At 40.3% G+C, this 18,144-nt stretch overlaps 1 protein-coding gene across 11 annotated transcripts in view; it reads right to left on the minus strand.

The window, feature by feature from the left end:
* Positions 1-17,457, minus strand: part of MAK (male germ cell associated kinase) — a 34,164-nt gene extending 16,707 nt beyond the window's left edge. For 6 of the 11 annotated variants that reach the window (XM_083827501.1, XM_083827497.1, XM_083827494.1 and 3 more), the window contains exons 1-7: positions 13,356-17,457; positions 8,916-9,255; positions 7,010-7,064; positions 5,930-6,051; positions 4,946-5,025; positions 3,025-3,157; positions 2,760-2,931 (exon numbers count right to left, since the gene is read on the minus strand). In XM_083827501.1, coding sequence (XP_083683627.1) covers positions 2,760-2,931; positions 3,025-3,157; positions 4,946-5,025; positions 5,930-6,051; positions 7,010-7,064; positions 8,916-9,016 — 663 coding nt within the window. In that variant the 5' untranslated portion in view covers positions 9,017-9,255; positions 13,356-17,457. Of the gene's footprint in view, positions 1-2,759; positions 2,932-3,024; positions 3,158-3,522; positions 3,668-3,696; positions 3,833-4,945; positions 5,026-5,929; positions 6,052-7,009; positions 7,065-8,915; positions 9,256-11,989; positions 13,331-13,355 lie in introns of those variants that run through there. The other 5 variants (XM_083827500.1, XM_083827499.1, XM_083827498.1 and 2 more) reach the window with 5 other exon arrangements.
* Positions 17,458-18,144: the final 687 nt, after the last annotated feature.

Here is an 18,144-nt window from a genome sequence, read left to right on the forward strand (position 1 = left end):
CTGGTGACATCCCACTAAAAAAGGAACAATTTACAACTCAGTAGCAAGGGCTAAGTGTTGAACTGGTGAAGTACCAAGAGTGAAAATGGTACAATGGAAAAATGAAGAAAACATTTCAATTTCTCAAAAAAATGAATTTGGAATTAAAGTGCCATTGCCACCTTCAACTTATGAAAATGCATTTCATTCATCTTCTTTTCCGGTTGTCATTACATTTTCATTAGAAGAGGATATTCTTAGAGCACCATCACAACCGATACTTGAATTAGGTAACAGAATTATATCTGTAGGAACGTTATAAAAGGGTTATAAAACAGAGCGAAGTAGTTACCTGTCAGTATTAAAACAAGCAAACCAACCAACCAACAGAAGTCATTAGCATAGTATTATGGATTTAAACCAATAAAAGGAGAGCAATTTGAAATTAAGACAGTTTCTGGGCATAATTCTTGTAATTCCTTATTGCAGGTTAATGGAAGAAATGAAAATATATACCTGGAAAAAAAAACCACAACTATTTATGAAACTTTATCTATAAAAACATACTATAAAAGTAACTCCTTGTGTTTTTCAGAATGCGGAAAAAACACTTCACCAGTAACAAAAGCATTGTTTGTTGTGAAAATTCATAATATTTAAATGCTCTTCTTATGTAGTGATGTCCCTGAAGAATGCCTTAACATTGTCATAAGGAGATAAAATTCCCAAGTCTGCCCAACAGGTGACAGGGGCACAGAGCCTCTAAGTACAGCTTCCTGATTCTAGAGGGCTGATTTACAGCATCTCTAACCCCTAGGGTCTTTAGAAGGGGCTACAGTTTCCTCTGAAATACTCAGCTGGCAATGCTCCCTGCTTCCCCAAGCAACCAGCCGTGCTATGCTTCTGTTCAGCTACTGGTAAAGTTACAGAACCACACCAGTGACCTCAACGCTGCTCAGCTGCACACCATGGAAGCCTCCTGTGCATGCCAAGAACTTGTTTGTGCTGAAAACACTGAAAACGTTCCAGAAGCTAGTGTGTTGTTCTCTTGCGCAGCTACACTGACTGTACATCAAAACTTTATTCTTACTATCCTAGACTTGTGAGATGCTTAAGAAAATTAAGTTAGCATCTTGGATTGAAAACTCAAGTCTTAACATACTCCTACATATCACACATCATTTCTGATGCACAACTGTCATAGCGAGCACTGTTTTACACCTAACAATTTGCACTTAATCCTCTAGACTCAATTTTCACATCCACACTTCCACAAAACGTCATATATAACTCTCAACCTTTGGCCTTTCACACTCTGCTCTGTCATGAACTCGCACCTGTTTCTCAGTATGTTCTCCTGGATGTTTTCCCACCACTTCAAGCTCTGTATGTTCCTAGCTACACCTACTCTATTTTTGGTTTTTTTTTTTTTTTCTGTTCCTCACTTCTCCACTGATAATTCCTGTAGAGGAGAGGAGCTGTTACGCTTTATATTTTATTGGTAAAACACCGATGATTCTCCAGTTCTAGAGACTGTGTTCAGTCAGTTATTTCACAAAGATCTGCTTACTCCCATGGGCAAACGGCTGATATACTTCTGTCATCTCTTACACTAGCTATCATAATTTGCTTCCCCAAAATATATCTCTATTATTTTGTCTTTTTTTTTTTCAGCTTACTCAACATTCTAACGGTAAACTTCTTTCCCCTCTTTTATTCCAATTGATTCTGACATCTCTTCACAGTTCATCAGACACCTTAGTTTCAAGGCTTCCTTTCTAATCCTTGCTTGACTTTTTTTCCATGCTGTGGTGCTGGTTTTCTCATGTTCTAGTTTTGCACTTGTTTTGAACCACTTCCTAGGAATTCATTTTCTTTTAAACATCCTTTACCTTCTCTTTCAAACTCTCCTTTTCATGAAGCATTTTAATCTGTGTTTCTGTATGTCTCTAACATCTTAATTCAATTAAATTACTAACTCATAACACTTGTAATTCAAAGGATCAAGCATATTAGTTGGTATAAAGAACAACAACAACACACCTTGATGCTTACTTGTTGGAAGTATTAGTTATGTAAGACAAGTTCTTTTACATTCATATATCCACTTCCTAAAAACTTTTTAACTGAAGTAAGTATAATTGCATAAATTTGTACATGCATTACCGAAACCTCCCTTGTAGATTTTAAACTATTTAGCCCTCTCAGAAAATAATCAAAAAACGTTTCCCTCTATTACTTCTTATTGCTAGGAATATTGTATGACAGATTCGTATTTGAGATCGTGTTTCTTTTATGCTTCAAAAACACAAAAAGCATAATTCATCTTATTCAGGATAAATTCCACAAGCTCCAAAATCTGGGCACCAGACTATAAGAATTAAGGTTTCAGGAAAGGAAAACAAATCAGCTGAAGCAAAACAAAATGAAGCCTTAGGAGACTGATTTAATTTTTTTTTTAAATTCTCTTGACATGCATGGCTTTAAATAACTGAACAAACCAATTTTATCTGGCTTTCATCATAGAGCAGAACAGGATTACGCATAATAGTAGGATATAAAACAGATGCTAATATGCAACAAAAGACCAGCATTCTATGCCTTAATGGATGTCTAGAAAGGCATACAGTTGAGAAAATCTTAACTCCATGGGAAATTTACCAAAACAATTATTGATATGTATGTTCTGGAAGTGAGGTAACATTCAACGTTTCATAATAATTTTATTTCACTTTTTTTTTTTTTTAATACTATTGCATGAGTTCTTCTAAAAGTCTTACCTTCTTTGGAGTCCCTAATACCTGGCAAATTTTGAAGATTTCATCTACTTCACTTGTGCCTGGGAAAAGAGGTCTTAGTGTGTATAGTTCAGCCATGATGCTGCCTACTGCCCACATATCAATAGGTGAGCTATAAATAGACGATCTCAGCAAAACTTCAGGAGCACGGTACCTATGAGGATGGTAAGAAGCAATAGATAAATTAAAATGGTAAGCAGAGAAAGGTAATTCATTAAGATAATGATTAACTTCATGATATACTTACCACCTGGTAGAAACATAATCTGTATATGGTGGCTGAGATCTTAGCTCTCTAGCCAAACCAAAATCAGCTATTTTTACAAGTTCTGGACCAATACAAAGAAGGTTTTCAGGCTTCATGTCTCTATGAAAAAATCCTATACAAAAACAGACAGAAAAGAATGGTAAATAATTGTGTCATCATTTCTTAAACAGCCAGAGCCATTTCTTAAACAGCCATCCAAATTTTACTTCAGGATTATTTTGGATTTTTTTTTTCCCCTTTTTAAATTCAAAATAAAAGGATGGCAACCCCACCCCCAACACACATATTTTCCCTCCAGCAATTATTACATGAAGGATTCTTAAATTAACAAATGTAAACATTCATTAACATGCTGTAGAATATGAATTAGCTATTGCAGCAGTATCAAATAACAACTAATTTAGAATTAAATCTTTTGAAAAACAACAAGAACAAACAAACAGAACTATTTTGTCAAATTGACCATCTGATACTTGCTTCATTTATGGAATTCCTTGAACAATTTTTCACTATTTTATTTATCATCGTGACAACAATTTACAGGCACAGACATTTAAAATATATCCCAATTCTGCTCAGAAATGCTAATATTAGTAAAGCAGGCACATAAAGTTTTTTCAATGGTTAGTGGTGGCTTAAGCAGCTATATACCTGGAGAGGAGCTAAGCAGCTGAGCAAATCAGTTCTGCTGGTTAACTGGAGCTCACAATTTGTTATAAATCAATTTGATTGAAATTCACTTACTGCAGTAAAGCATTCAATTTCTGTATGCAGAAACTGGCAACCACTGTAAATAATTGGCTGAAATTATTACAGTGAAATGTAAATGTTCAAATTTGTCATACCTGTTATTCCCAAATATTTATGTTCAAAACAAAATATTAATACTGTAACTTAGAAGTGTCAGTTTTTAATATATTTTAATTTTCTCATTTATTACATGTAGAAAGGAGGAAGGGAAAGAGGATGCTAATAATCAGAAAACAATACGTGGCCTTGATCAGAAAGTCACAAAACCAGCAACTTTTGTGTATTTTATAATACTAAATGGAGTAAGTAAAAAAAATTATTTACTCCAACCCATCAACAGGCCTTATCAGGGTACATGAAAGCTAATCACAGATCACTGGGAACACTGCTGCTTAATTCACTCTGAGCTTTTTACTGTCTTTGGAAAGTTTTAGGGATACCAATGTGATGTGACGGACAAGCACTAAAGAGAGTTAAGCAAGAGAGTAAAATACTATATTTTGAAATGCAAAGGAGCTTAATGCCAGTATTTCAGAATGCAGTTTGCAGACACATTACACGTGATAATTAAAAGTTTTGTAAGTGTTGTGAAGCTTTTTGTTTTTGTTGCTAGCACACAGCACCTCATTTTTAGAATGTGCTTTTAATTGCTAGAAAAGTCTCATCTCAAAGTATTTAAATCCAAATTGTATTTGATGAGGAGACTCTTTGGATTTCTTAGTTAGCAAGTTTTTTTTTTTTTTTTATGACTTAGGGCACCATATTAGTTATGATGCCTCAAGATGAGAGAAACTGCCATCTGTAAGGTATTATTGCTCCTTAGATAGATCTCTCCGAGGAAACAGAAACGCACAGCATAGAGGCTTCTTTTGCTTGTTTATTCATCTGGCATCTACTGTAGGAAAAAATATTAAACAGTGTATGAACAATACCCAGTGCTTTCAAAAAGGAAGAATATCTGCTTATAGAAAAATAAAATGTAACTTCAGATATGGTTTAAAAAATGCACCATACTTGAAGCAGATGGAAATAATTTTATTAGAGATAATTGATAGACTTTGCTAGATATTTTTTATTCATGCTATTACTGTGCAGTATCTTCTTTTCTTAGAAGAGCACTATATAGTTAAAACTCCAGTATCAAACTTACCGTGTTTGTGGATAAAAGCTAGCCCTTGTAATATCTGATACATCATGTTTCTGATGACTGACTCAGGGAACAACTTGTTTCTGTGAAGAAAGATTAACAACTTTGCATAATTAAAATAACAACACTGTATTTTTTGTAAGACAAAATATACACACTTCCTCATTTTGCACAATATGTCCTGAACAGATGAAAACAGACCCGTAGATGAATCTGGCTGGCCTGTAGCATGCTTGAATAGATAGATGATGTGGCACACACAGTATTGGAATGAACAAGAGACTGCCCTATGTAGCAATGTAGTAGGTGTGCTACCCAGTGGCACCATTAAGGGAACCCTGACCTAGGACAGTGCTTCTCAGCTGTAGGGTAACAGTGTGCTAACATTGCTAACAGCTAACTAAGGGCTTTGTGCATAAGGAGATAAAGGTGCACGAAGGAAACACATTAAACTTGGAAGAATTCAGCAAAGAAAACGGTTACTGAAATGGCAGGTCCTACTCCAAAGTTCACCTTGAAAGTGATGACAAATAGTGCTATGTACCATTTGTCCAAGATTGCAACATCACACAATCCATACCAAGGTTTTCTCATGAACATGCATGTGTGTATGCGCAGATGACTACCCCTGCCACCTCAAGCCAAATCCGTAATTAATGCAGAATTAATGACGTTTGTACAATCCTTCATACATTAAGGAAGGCTAGCTAAGAAAAAAGAAAGGATTTGGAATTTCTCTCATGGCTTAATACATACTGAAGACATGCAAGTTATCTCATTAACAACTGAGCAAAGAGTTACTCCCAAAGGTATTGCAACGTGCAATGCTGAGCAATGCAGAATTCTACCCTCGCACAAGCAGGTGCAGCAACTCCTGTTCCCATCAGCGGGGCTGCAAGAGGGAATTCCAGTACGTTCTTCAGGATAGCATAAAAATCATTACATAAAGCATGATAGCACACTAGTTGTTCCCTAAAAGAGACATACCTGTCCTTCATTAACTGATAGAGATTTTCCTTCATGTATTCAAACACAAAGTAAAGGTGGTCATTTTCTCGTATGACTTCTTTCAGTTTTATTACATTGGCATGATTTAGCTTCTTCAGAGACTGTAAAAGAGCCAAAACAGGGTTTCAGATAACTTGACAGTGGCTTTGATTCCTTATCTGATCTAAGCCTGTAATATGTAAAAGTTTATTGGAAGAAATTTAAAAAACAAGTCTGTCTGGAAGCCTGTATTTATCTTGTAAACTCTATTTGTGTCTAAGAACAAGAAAAGAGCATTTTAAATTAATTTCAAAACAAAAACAGCAAATATATTAGTAGCAGTTTAAAACTTCCATCTCTAGGGATATCATAACTGAGACGAAGAATAACAAAACCTAAATGTCTATGTTGAAAGATAGTTCTGAACCTCTAACAGCTTTTGCTTATAGAACTCAATAAGAAAACTCAGCATTTTTTTAATGAAAATTTCATGAACAAGTATACTCCCTTATAGGTTTTCTTTTTGGAGATATATGCAATTTCCAGTACCTAAATTATAAACCTAGTCAAACCTAAGTTATAGATACCTAATTCCTCTGTTAGGGAGTTTTGTATTTACAAAAAATTAGATGCGTGAAACATGGGGTGACGTTAAATTTTAGTCCAGGTTTTCATGTGTCAGGATTTATTCTATCACTTGGCTAGCCAAAACTCCCGGTGCTTTCTACAGATGCCCCAAAGAAAAGATATGAGGACTGGATATACTGGATGGACTGGAAATCCATCAATAAAATGAAAGAGCAGGCTGCTAAAACACACCCACAAACACAAATCAAATCCATCATCTTTTCTCAAAGACAAGAGACTTGGCTACAAGACATGGCCACAGCTTGAGAATGGCAGGATATTCCGCAAAGCAGAAGCAGCTCTCGGAGTGCCATCAGCTCATGGCTTTGTGGAACCTGTCACCCCCATTTAAAGAGTTCACTAAGTTTGGCCTTATTAGGACATGGTAGATGCCCTTCTCCTTCAGGAAAACCTAACCAAACATTTTTAAATGTGGTATGTCTGCCATTTTACCTTGACTTCTCTCAAATTCATGCATTCATCCCATGAATAGAACTTTCTTTTCATTCTGAAATAAAGTCAGAGAAAAAGTATCTTCAGTGAGTAGCACAGAATGCTTTTAGAGCAAACCAAGATCCAGATATGTTTTTTCTTTTTTTTTTCTGAATATAGCACTAGCTGTATTTTGAACCAAATTTGAAACATTTTATACTACTCTTCAGCAACATAATTAAAGTAAACTCAACTCTTACATGTACTAGAAATTAACGTGTTTGATGATTAATCACTGCAAACATTTTTAGCAGAGTAGATAACCAGAAACCATGATACTACAAAGGTATTTCTAAAAGCATCAGGGACACAAATTCCTGTTGTATCATTTGAATTGTGCCCTTAATAAGGAGGAAAGCAACAGTGACACAGCACATAAAGCATGGATTTTAAAACAAGAAAAATCACTTCCTCTTGCCTACTTCGCACATTCTAGGAAATGATACTTTTGAAATCTGTGAAGTATCTTACCTGCCTAAAATTATAATTAGCCATCTGACTTGATCAATCTTTTTTACAAGCCTGTTCAAAAATACTAAATAGTGAATAGAAATTGTTTCATTTTTTCCAAGCAATACCCATACGTAAATACAATAGTCTCTAAACTAACCACTACATATAATTGTGTAATACATTTATTTGGAAGTCTTAGATACAAATAAGGATAATTAGGTGTTGCTCAGATTTTGGCACTGAGTTGTTCATGTCATATTGTTTATTGTGTTTTTGTAAAGTTCCAGCTCCTACAGTGAAACTATATAAAACTAAGACTTCATTTAAAATAAATGCATCTTCAACCAAAACTGGCCCCCCCCCAAATCCCAAACTTGACATTCACACAAAAGAATTCCAAGTCTTGAAATAGTGAAAATGAAAAACATCCCTCACAAATGTTTTTTTTTTTTTTAAACCAAAATAATAAAAAAATCACAAAAATAATCAAATCAGAGATTTTCCTTTGGGTATAGATTCATATTACAAAGAGGCAACAGTACTAGCAGTACATGGAGAAAGCTAACACTCCCAGAAATTCTCAAAACAAACAAACAAACAAAAAAGAATCAGTCAATTACATTCCAATTACCCTTCTGCAGCTTTTACTTCGCAGATAACTCTTTAAAGTTATCTTTTCAGAAAGATGACTCCATAAAAGGACATAAGATAAATCCATAAAAGGAGGAAAAAAATCTCAGCAATATACAGTTTTTAGTACTTATGTCTTGGATCTTGCTTGTAATTCTGTAGGGAGCATCCCCACACCTCTAATGCGATTTTTGTTGTTTTGTGATAATCTTTTTAAAGAAGTATAGCAATGCTGATGGATAAGCACAATACAACTTTGATAGCTCCAAGGAGATACCTTATATTTATCTGACAAGACTGTTACCTGCTATTTATAGTTGTAGCAGTATCTGACACTTATGTGGTATGTAAAGAGATTTGGGGAGTGGGGAGGTATTTCACATCTATCCATTAAGACAGTTGTTACCAATTTTTACAATTCATATAAATATAAAAACTCCCTAAACAACCCCCTGCACGTTGTTTGTTTTTTCCCTTGGTGTAAAAACAAAACAAAACAAAAACCTAACAACACTTTACAAGGAAGCACATACTAACAGAACAAAGGCAGCATGTAATTTAGTATGCCAATATGCCAAGTTATACAAACTGATGTGTCTCACTGGTGATACACCAACTTAGGAGCCTGACCCACACTCAGTTAGGCAACTGAATTACATAAATAAATAGATTTTATGTTCATTTCCATAAAAAGAGACATTCTTTTTTATTGTACACGCCAGACACTAATAAAGTGAAAACGTTCAGCTTGTGCAAGTATCTACTGAATTTAGATGTTACATACCGTTTGATAGCCACAAGTTCTCCTGACTCGTTGCTCTTTCCCATCAACACACTGCCATAGGTGCCATCACCTAGTTGCTTCATGATTGTGTAACGGTTCATTTTTTTTAATTATTTTTTGAAGACCAGGATAGCCAAAAGCTTATGAAATTCTAAATGTCTTAAAGGATGTCTTAAAGGATTTTGTGCTTTTTGGTTTTCTTAGAGAGCCTCTTCGAGGCTGCTTTAGGATGCTGGATGTCTTCTCATAACTGTGCAGGATAGTCACTAGTCTCCTCCAAATTTTGAGATGCAGATATAAAGTTTGAGAGAGAGAAGAGCACGACCATTCTCAACTGATCCTTCAAAAAAAACCAAAAAAACGAGAGAGAGAGAGAAAATAGATAAATATGTAATTGCACAGTATTTTAGGCAAAGACACTCTACAATTGGTATCTAAGAATAATAACTCCAGACCTGTATGCGTTCCTTAAATAGAACGCTTCAATATAAGTAGTTCTTTTCAGTCCTTCAAGCCACAGGAGGTGCCTAGTCTAGGATTAGAGTTAGAGTAAGCAGTGGAGAGTCAAGATTACTGCCATAATCCCCTAGAACCACAGAAGCATGTTTAAGGCTGGTGTCCTCTGATGGATCTCCCTAATTTGCATGCAGAGGTAGGTTCCTAATCTGCAGCAACGGCAGGGCTGAAGTTCGGGAACACAGGCAACAGAACCCAAATCTTGTACAGGGTGCTACAGTAAATCCAGGGCTGGTGCTTGCTGGTCTGAATGCCGAATTATGGGAAGTGTGGGAATTATGCGAATTATGGGAAGAATATGCCGAATTATGCAAGCAGGCTCGCTTAAAGTTAGTGAGGAAAGGACATGAGAAAGCAAGATAAACGCGGCATTCGTTGCCAAGGTAAATTGAGTTCTTACAAATTTACTCGAATATTTCACTCTTAAGTTCACAGAATTCTTGGTCTATACTCACAGCTAGGAATCGGCACAGTAATGGTTGAAGAGTTAAATTTATTCTTCAATTTCACAAGGCCTGCATAAGTAACTATAGAGCTCACATGCATTGGTATGGAAGACTTGATCTGAATTTTCATTTGGAAAAGAAAGCACATTAAACAATGCTGATTCTTCAAATTTATGTAAATCTTAATTTGAACCCCAATCCAAACTTGAATCCTAACCCTAGCTTTCATGATACACAATATTATGTCACCAGCGTTTAAGAGTTAGGAGTGTTCCCATGGGTCTTATTCACAAATCCTAACTCTAACCTCAGCTCTGGCTGCCTCCTAGACACAATCCTGAAAGTCAATACCGAGGCACTTAGACAAACGCCCAGAAGTCATCCATTTATTTATGTAGTCCTAGGAAAATCTAACAACTGCTCACTGCAGCTTTTATTCTCTGTAACACAAATGCTTAAATGCAAACGAACCACCTACTGCTAAACAAATTCCAGCATTATCTCTATCTTTTGCCTCTGCTGTCTGAAAATTCAAAATAACACTCGAATCAGCTGACATCCACTGCCAACCTACCTCTGCAGGAGATGCAGAATTCAGCATGCAGCTTTGTAGTCCTTATGCTTATGCCAGAATTAGCTACAGGCTGGTAAGGCTGTCCAAACAGATTAAGGAGCTCAAATTCAGCCAGTAACAAACCTCAGGCTTGAGATTTACAGGTCTGGCAAAATGCAACAATAAAACTGGTCCCTTAGGAGTGTGAACACAGCATGCTAGAGCAGACATCTGCTGCATAAAAGAAACAGCTGTGTGGACTGTGCATTGATGTTTCTGAGCTGTTGTTACTTGAAATGCTGCTTCCCCGGAGAAGTTGTAACGTGCACCTCGTTACTTGCTGGTGCTTCTGTTACTGGGGAGGAATCTTGCACTAGCTGTCATGATGCCAGTAATGAACGGCCCTGTGGAACAACCTCAGTTTATAATCTTTGCACCAGACAACAACCAGTTCGGCAGTAAGAAGTTTTATATATATATATATAAATTTATATATTTATATATAAAGAAGTTTTTATCCATCCCGGAAAAAAGCCCTTTCTACCATAAAGTGAGGTCACTGGTTAAGAGCATATTCTATAGCAAAGTCCAAAACAAAACAAAACAAAAAAAAGAAGAAACTTACAATCACAGACAATTAAAATTATGTCTTCATATTAGTCCAATTTAAAATGCAGACATATGTTTTCTGCCTACTGTGTTTCTCACAATTCAGCTTTTTATCTTATTCCCCAAAGTTCCTACATGCAGACTAGTACCTTGAGTGCTATTTCTTCAAGGAGACTATTTGTTGGCTGCAGTAATAAGCAGATGATCAAGCTGACACTTACTAGCTAGTCATCTCTTGCTATTTTCTGATTGTAAGGTTGTATATATACACACACACACATATAAACTTCCTGAAGATCTTCTAATACACATTTTAAAACAGTATTAGCCTCTAAAGCAATGATGTAGTGTGCATGCATTTTGTGTATTGCAGTGAAGTTAAATGTAGGAGTTAAATGTGACTGCACTTCCCTGTTTCAACAAACCTAACTGTAGCTTGTTAGGACATGGTTTTCAGGAGGAATTCCGCCGTATCTGTCAAAAATGGCCTTAGCCTGGAGTTGTATACATTAGAAGTTTTGAAGAACTCATATGTGTATCTACATTTCATGCCCAACTTTCTGCTCTCTTAACAAAGTGAACTAAAATACCAAGAAAGAAAACTCTGCATTTGTAACAACCAAAGACCCAGATCTAGATACACACCTCAGGTTTTGACCTTTAAGTCCTCTGATTTTGGTGCCTAAATCCTGTCTGCTTTCCAAGACAATTCAGGGTTATAAATTAATCACATGCTTTTACAATTACTCCGTTTGGCCAGTTGTCGCTATTATTTTAGCATATGCACTGGGAACAGCACTACATAATTCACTTCTTCCCTCCAAAATTCCTACGTAATGTAACACATCTCAGGCATAATAAGCGTACATTTTGTCTGATCTGGCAAATACTTTATTGCCTTATTCCTCTTCTTATGTATCTTGTATGAATGTATGTATGTACTGTCATACCTGCCGCACACATTCACCACCACGGATCCAGACCAGGCCACTTCACAAATGACTCTTGCGAACAAGTTTCCTCGGGTACTTACAGTCAACAAAAAGACGGAAAGGAGGCAACTCACAGTGAGACATCACCAATTGAAAACTAACCAAACGCAGCGGAAAAATGCCAGTGTGTATCACACTTGACTCCAGGCTCTTCTCTTTTGTACCAGCCCGGGGAAGACCCAATCTACCTTTACTTGGTACTGCAGGCCTCTGACATGTTCTTTGGTATCTCAACGCTTATGTGGTATCATTTCCTCGGTTGCCTGAAGCTCTAAAATGTAAAATTGTTGTAATAGTCTCGTCTACCAAACTGACAAGAGAAATCCTATTGTTTTACGCCCTTACTGACATACTGCCCGTAAGCTCTTCACATGGGATTAAAGAGGGATGAAAGCAGGGGACAAAGAGAAGACAGAATGCAGCAGAGCCACAGAATCTGGTAATTTGTGTAAATGTAGAACTACTTAATATGTTAAGCTCATTTTCACTTTTCCTGTGTTTCTGGTGTTTTTACTTTAGGCAACAGCAATAACCTTAAATGAATGTAGATATTCCGTTTTCAAAGGTAATTAATAATGGCAAAGTATCAGGGTGAAACAATGAGTATAAAATGCAAAATACGTAACACAGCAAGCCGAAGGGATTGCTCAAACTGTTCAACTGTTGTATCGGCCTTACGCGACAAGACTCAGCTCTAGCCACAAAATCAAGCCTGAAGAAGGCACACGGTGCCCAAAGTAGAACACAAACAACTGAATTGACTGAGTTGGAAAAAAGCAAAGCTGCTGAAGTGCTAAACAACGACAGAGCACACGCAACACGGAAAGGAGGAAAGGACAAGGGGAAGGAGGCTACAAGCCTTCATCGGAAAGGCCCCGAAGTGTGACCCCCAGAGGGCACTGCGCAGGCGAAAGGAGGAGGGACACTACGATAGCTGGGTGTCAGAAACCAGTAACATAAATCCTGCCCTGTCTTGGAAAAACGCGTGAATATGTTTATCACCGTACCACAAATAAGTCCTCGTTGTCTTGCTTAGGTGTACACGTTGGGTGGAATTATCCCTCGCTTACCCAGCTCTGTTAATAAAGAATACCCGCTTCCTAATTCTCCAAAATGAGTCCTGGAAACTTGCATCACTTTTTGCGTTTCAAGGGTTTCTGCTGTACCTGAATTACGTGTTAGCGAATATCTCTGAGCTGCACGCTAAGCCGGCTACAAAAATTAACAAAGAAACTCGAAAAGGCCAAACCCATAATAAAAGCAGCGAACGGGACGCGGCCCAGCGCGGCGGCAGGGCGAGTAAGCCAGAGGCAGTGCCACCCACCTGCGCCCGGGAGCCGCAGGAACCCCCACAGCCGCGGGCAGAGCACGGCGCTGCGCACGGCGAGCGGGGCGCGGGGCCAGCCGCCAACTGCTGCCAACCGCCGCCGGGCCGCGCTGACGCGTCGCCGGGGCGACGCCGTGGCGCTGGGCGGGACCTGCCACCTCCGGGGAGGGAAGGGAAGGGGAGGGCAGGGGACGGGAAGGAGAGCGGGCAGCGCGCGTGCGTGGTTGCGGGGGCGTACAGTTGCGGGGTTGATAGTGCTGGGAGAGTTCTCCAAGATTATCTGGTCCAAGCATTGCCGTACAGCCACCATCACCCACTAAAACATGTCCCTAAGTACCAGGTCCAGCCTTGCCTTGAACACCCCCAGGGAGAGTGATGCCACCTCCTCCCTGGGCAACCCGTTCCAATGCCTGACTACTCTTTGGGAGAAGAAATGTCTCCTCATTTGCAACCTGAACCTCCCCTGGTGCAACTTGAGGCCATTCCCTCTTGTCCTATCGCTAGTTACCTGTGAGAAGAGGCCAACCCCCAGCTCCCCACGCGTTTGTTTCAGGAAGCTGTAGAGAGCAATAAGGTCTCCCCTGAGCCTCCTCTTCTCCAAACTGAACAACCCCAGTTCCCTCAGCCGCTCCTCACAGGACTTGTGTTCCAGGCCCTTCACCAGCTTCGTAGCCCTTCTCTGGACACTCTCCAGGGCCTCGATGTCCTTCTTGTAGTGAGGGGCACAAAACTGAACACAGTACTCGAGGTGCGGCCTCACCAGAGCAGAATACAAGGGGACGATCACCTCCCTGGTCCTGCTGGCTACACTATTCCTGACACAAGCCAGGACGCTGTGGATTTCACTCCGTTCACCACCATGCTCTGGGCCCGGCTGTCCAGCCAGCTTTCAAGCCAGCAGAGTGTACCTGTCCAAACCATGGGCCTCCAGCTTCTCCAGAATACTATGAAAGACTGTGACTGTATCAAAGTCTTTGTTGAAGTCTAAGTAGACTACATCAACAGCCTTTCCCTCATCCACCAGGCAGGTCACCCAGTCGTAGAAGAAGATGAGGTTGGTCAGGCAGGACTTGCCTTTCATGAACCCATGCTGACTGGGCCTGATCCCCCGGTGGTCCTGTATACATTGCGTGATTGCATTCAAGACGACCTGTTCCATCCCTTTTCCTGGCACCAAGGTCAGGCTGACAGGCCTGTAGTTGCTTCTGTGATTCTGTGATCCACAGCTTCTCTGAGCAACGTGTTTCAGTGCCTCACTAACCTTACAGTGAAGAATTTCCTCCTAATGTCTAATCTAAATCTATCCTCTTTTAGTTTAAGACCATTCCCCCTTGTCCTATCATTTACCCAAGTAAAGAGTCTTTCTCCATGCAGTTTCTTAGTAGTCCTTTGTAACCAAAATTTCCCCAGTGTGTACAGAAGACACGATTAAAAAAAATGTATATTTAGTGTCTGAGCCAAAGGGTAGTTTTGAGAGTGAGGTCTCACCTGAAGCTTTAAAGCTCAAAGCTTCTTATTCTTTAAATGCTTTTTGAGGTCAAGAAGAAGAGACAACACGGTAACTACAAGGGATACTATGGAGGGAGAGGCAGAAGTTCAGATTTGCTCAGCTTCACCAGGCTGTCAGCAAAAAAGGGAAGCTGTCCCAGTTACACCTTTTTTCTCCTGTTTGTCGCTGGCCAGGGTGGTGACAAGGTGCTGGGTCAAGCACCGCTGACAGATGAATTGCTTCTGCCTTTAGTCAGCTGTGCGGAACAGGAGGCTGTGGGAAGCAGCACTTTGGAGCCCAGAGGACTCAGCAACTCGAACAGTTTGTTGAAATGACAGCACAAGGATTAATAGTATATATATATAATTTTTTTTTTCCCTGAAACAGAATATGTCCATTTCCTTTACTGAAGTAAAAACATCAGAGATGCCTCCTGGGTACAACGAAGCGCAAAGATGAGACCTGGACATGAGAAGCGTTAAAGCAGCGTCACCCCACGGGCAGAACTTGGGCCATGGTTCAGTGACATCAGCTGTGTTTTGCAAAGCGTTCTCACTTCTCTGTGGGGACATAAGCGCGTGGGCATAGCTAATTTTCTGAGTTTGATCTCATACCAGGGATTACCTGCTGTTTCACAAAGCTGCTCTTCCGCTTGCTTCTGCATTGTGGAAAAAAAAAAAAAAAGGAGAAAAAAAAAAAAAAGCTCTCAAAATAAGAAACACGAGTGTGTTTTTTTCCTCTACTTGAAATAAACTCCAAATAGTGGGACATAGAGGATGGGAGTGGTGAGACAGTGCTGGGAAGCAACCAAAAGGCAAGGCTGATGTTTAAATAATTTCAATACTACTTCTGCAGAGGCGCAGCAATTGAGTAATTTCTGTTAGTGGTGTCCTGCACCTGCTGATTGCCAGTGCTTTCTGTAACACTCCCTGATGCACAGAGGCAGGAAGGCTGCACTGTAGTTATGACAAACTGCAATATGCTTCAGAGCTATATGGCAAGCACTGCAGCCCAGTCACTTAACCCCTCATTTTGTCACAAAGACATTAAGAGAGGTGCTGGGCTTTGCTCTTTCTGTGAAGCAGGAAAACGAAGGAAAGCCATCAGGCTGGAATGGCAGGGGTGTTTGCGAGTCCTGCAGAAGGACCTCTGAGAAGATCCTGGTGCACCTGCTTGCCTGCTCATTTTACACAACAAGATTAGCAGACCCACTACTAATTTTCTGTTGAAAGAACCCTCTTTGGCTGCGGCCCATAAAGGTATCAACGCTTTGCTGAAATGCCAGCATAAGCACCTGAAACCAGCTTCTCACAACCGGCAGTACAACAAGTGACAGCAGGTATGTAGAAGTTAGTAGGGATTGTGTGAACTTTATTTGGTTGCCATTGCTTTGAATGAGTTTGATCCAAACAAGCAACATTTCTTTGTGATGTTTATTCACACCTGTATCATCCCACTGATCTCTGTCTTGCATGTGGGCTCTTGCAAGCTCATGGAGGTGTCATGTTGAAATGTGCTCTCCATTTTGCACAATCCTAACCATAGCACTACATAAACAGCAACTGATCTGCCCTTCCTTTGTTCAAGAGCGATGGCCAGATACTTACTTTATGCGGCTAGAAGACCTCAGACAGTTGTCCAGACATGGGACAACACCATACACTGCTCTTGTTAGTTCTCAGGCAGATGGGTTTTAACACACCTGGACTAACTTTTCACCCTGTGTCTTGGGAGGATGTCCTGGTTTCAGTTAGGACAGAGTTAAGTAGCTCATAGTAGCTGGTAGGGTGCTATGTTTTGGATTAGGATGAGAAGAGCGCTGATAACATGCTGATGTTTTAATTGTTGCAGAGCAGTGTTTACACCAGGCCAAGGACTTTTCGGCTTCTTGCTCTGTCCTGCCAGCGAGCAGGCTGGGGGTGCAGCAGGAGCTGGGAGGGGACAGACCCAGGACAGCTGACCCAAACTGGCCAAAGGGGTATTCCATACCATCTGACGTCATGCTAAACAATATATAGGGGTGGCTGGCCGGGGTGGGGGGGCCGGCTGCTCGGGAATAGGCTGGGCATCGGTCAGCGGGTGGTGAGCAATTGCATTGTGCATCACTTGTTTTCTTACACATTATTATTGTTAATACTATTACCATTATCACTATTATTATTATTATTGTTATTATTATTTTCCTGTCTTAATAAACTGTCTTTATCTCAACTCACAGGCTTCACTTTCCCGTTTCTCTCCCCCATCCCAGAGAGGGAGGGGGGAGGGTGAGCGAACGGCTGTGTGGTGTTTAGCTGCCAGCCGGGTTAAACCACAACAGAGGAACAACCCAATGCTGAAGGTCTCAGTTGTCTGCTTTTTCTGTGTAACCGACACTGAGAACAATAGGAGTGGCACAAAATGTGTAATTCATTTCTTTAGAAGGCCTCCTGCACCTCCAGAAGTGCACTGTGTCTCCTGCTAAATGGTCTGTCTCAAGAGGTGTGATCCACCTTTGTGAATGGGAGTAGCTCAGGTGGATTAGATAACTCAAAAAGACTAAAAAACAAAGCAAAACAAGCAAACAACATGAAAAAAAATCCAGACACCTCCCTCCACTTGCCCCCCTCCTCCCCCCCCCCCCAAAAAAAAAGTAAAAAGTAGGCTTAGAAATCATATTCTGCTCTGCTGCATCATCACTGTCTCCAGAGAAGCCCTGGTTCCCACCTGTAGAGCTCAGAGGAACACTTACATCTGTCTGCAGAGATCATGAAGACCTCCCCATTGGGTGTCCCAGAGGAGAGACACCAGTGAGCTCAGCAGACACAAGATGCTGGGCTGCCAGGCTCTGTCCCCCTGGCAGGACCTGCTGCTGAGGGCAGGGGCTAGCAGCAGAGGGGACCAGGTGCCAATGCCCACATACAGGTGCCCACATCGGGTCCGTGACACATGGCCACGCCTGGCAGGTACATGTGTTGAGAAACATCATCGAGAAGCCTCTTGTCTCTGGAAAGGATCCATTCAACACACTTGTGCTTTTAAGCCTTGCCATTAAAAGGCTGCTTTTTTGAGTATAAAGGGCATCCTCAGCCTGGGGACAGCTGGTGCTCTGCCTCAGTAGGGCCCTTGTTGTCCATATGAAGCCAGAGCCACAGGTGGCTGAGCTCTGAAAGCACATTTTTTCCACTCCTCAGCTTTGCTGTGACAACTGGAATTTGTTAGGTGAGGATGCCTGCTGTGGCACAGGATGCGGGTGGCCCATGCACTCCTCTCTTGTGCTCGAGGAAGGGCCAGAAACCCCATCTGAATGGTAAGATG

This window comes from Anser anser (assembly GCF_964211835.1).
Source record: "Anser anser genome assembly, chromosome: 2".
Classification (NCBI taxonomy): Eukaryota; Metazoa; Chordata; class Aves; order Anseriformes; family Anatidae; genus Anser; species Anser anser.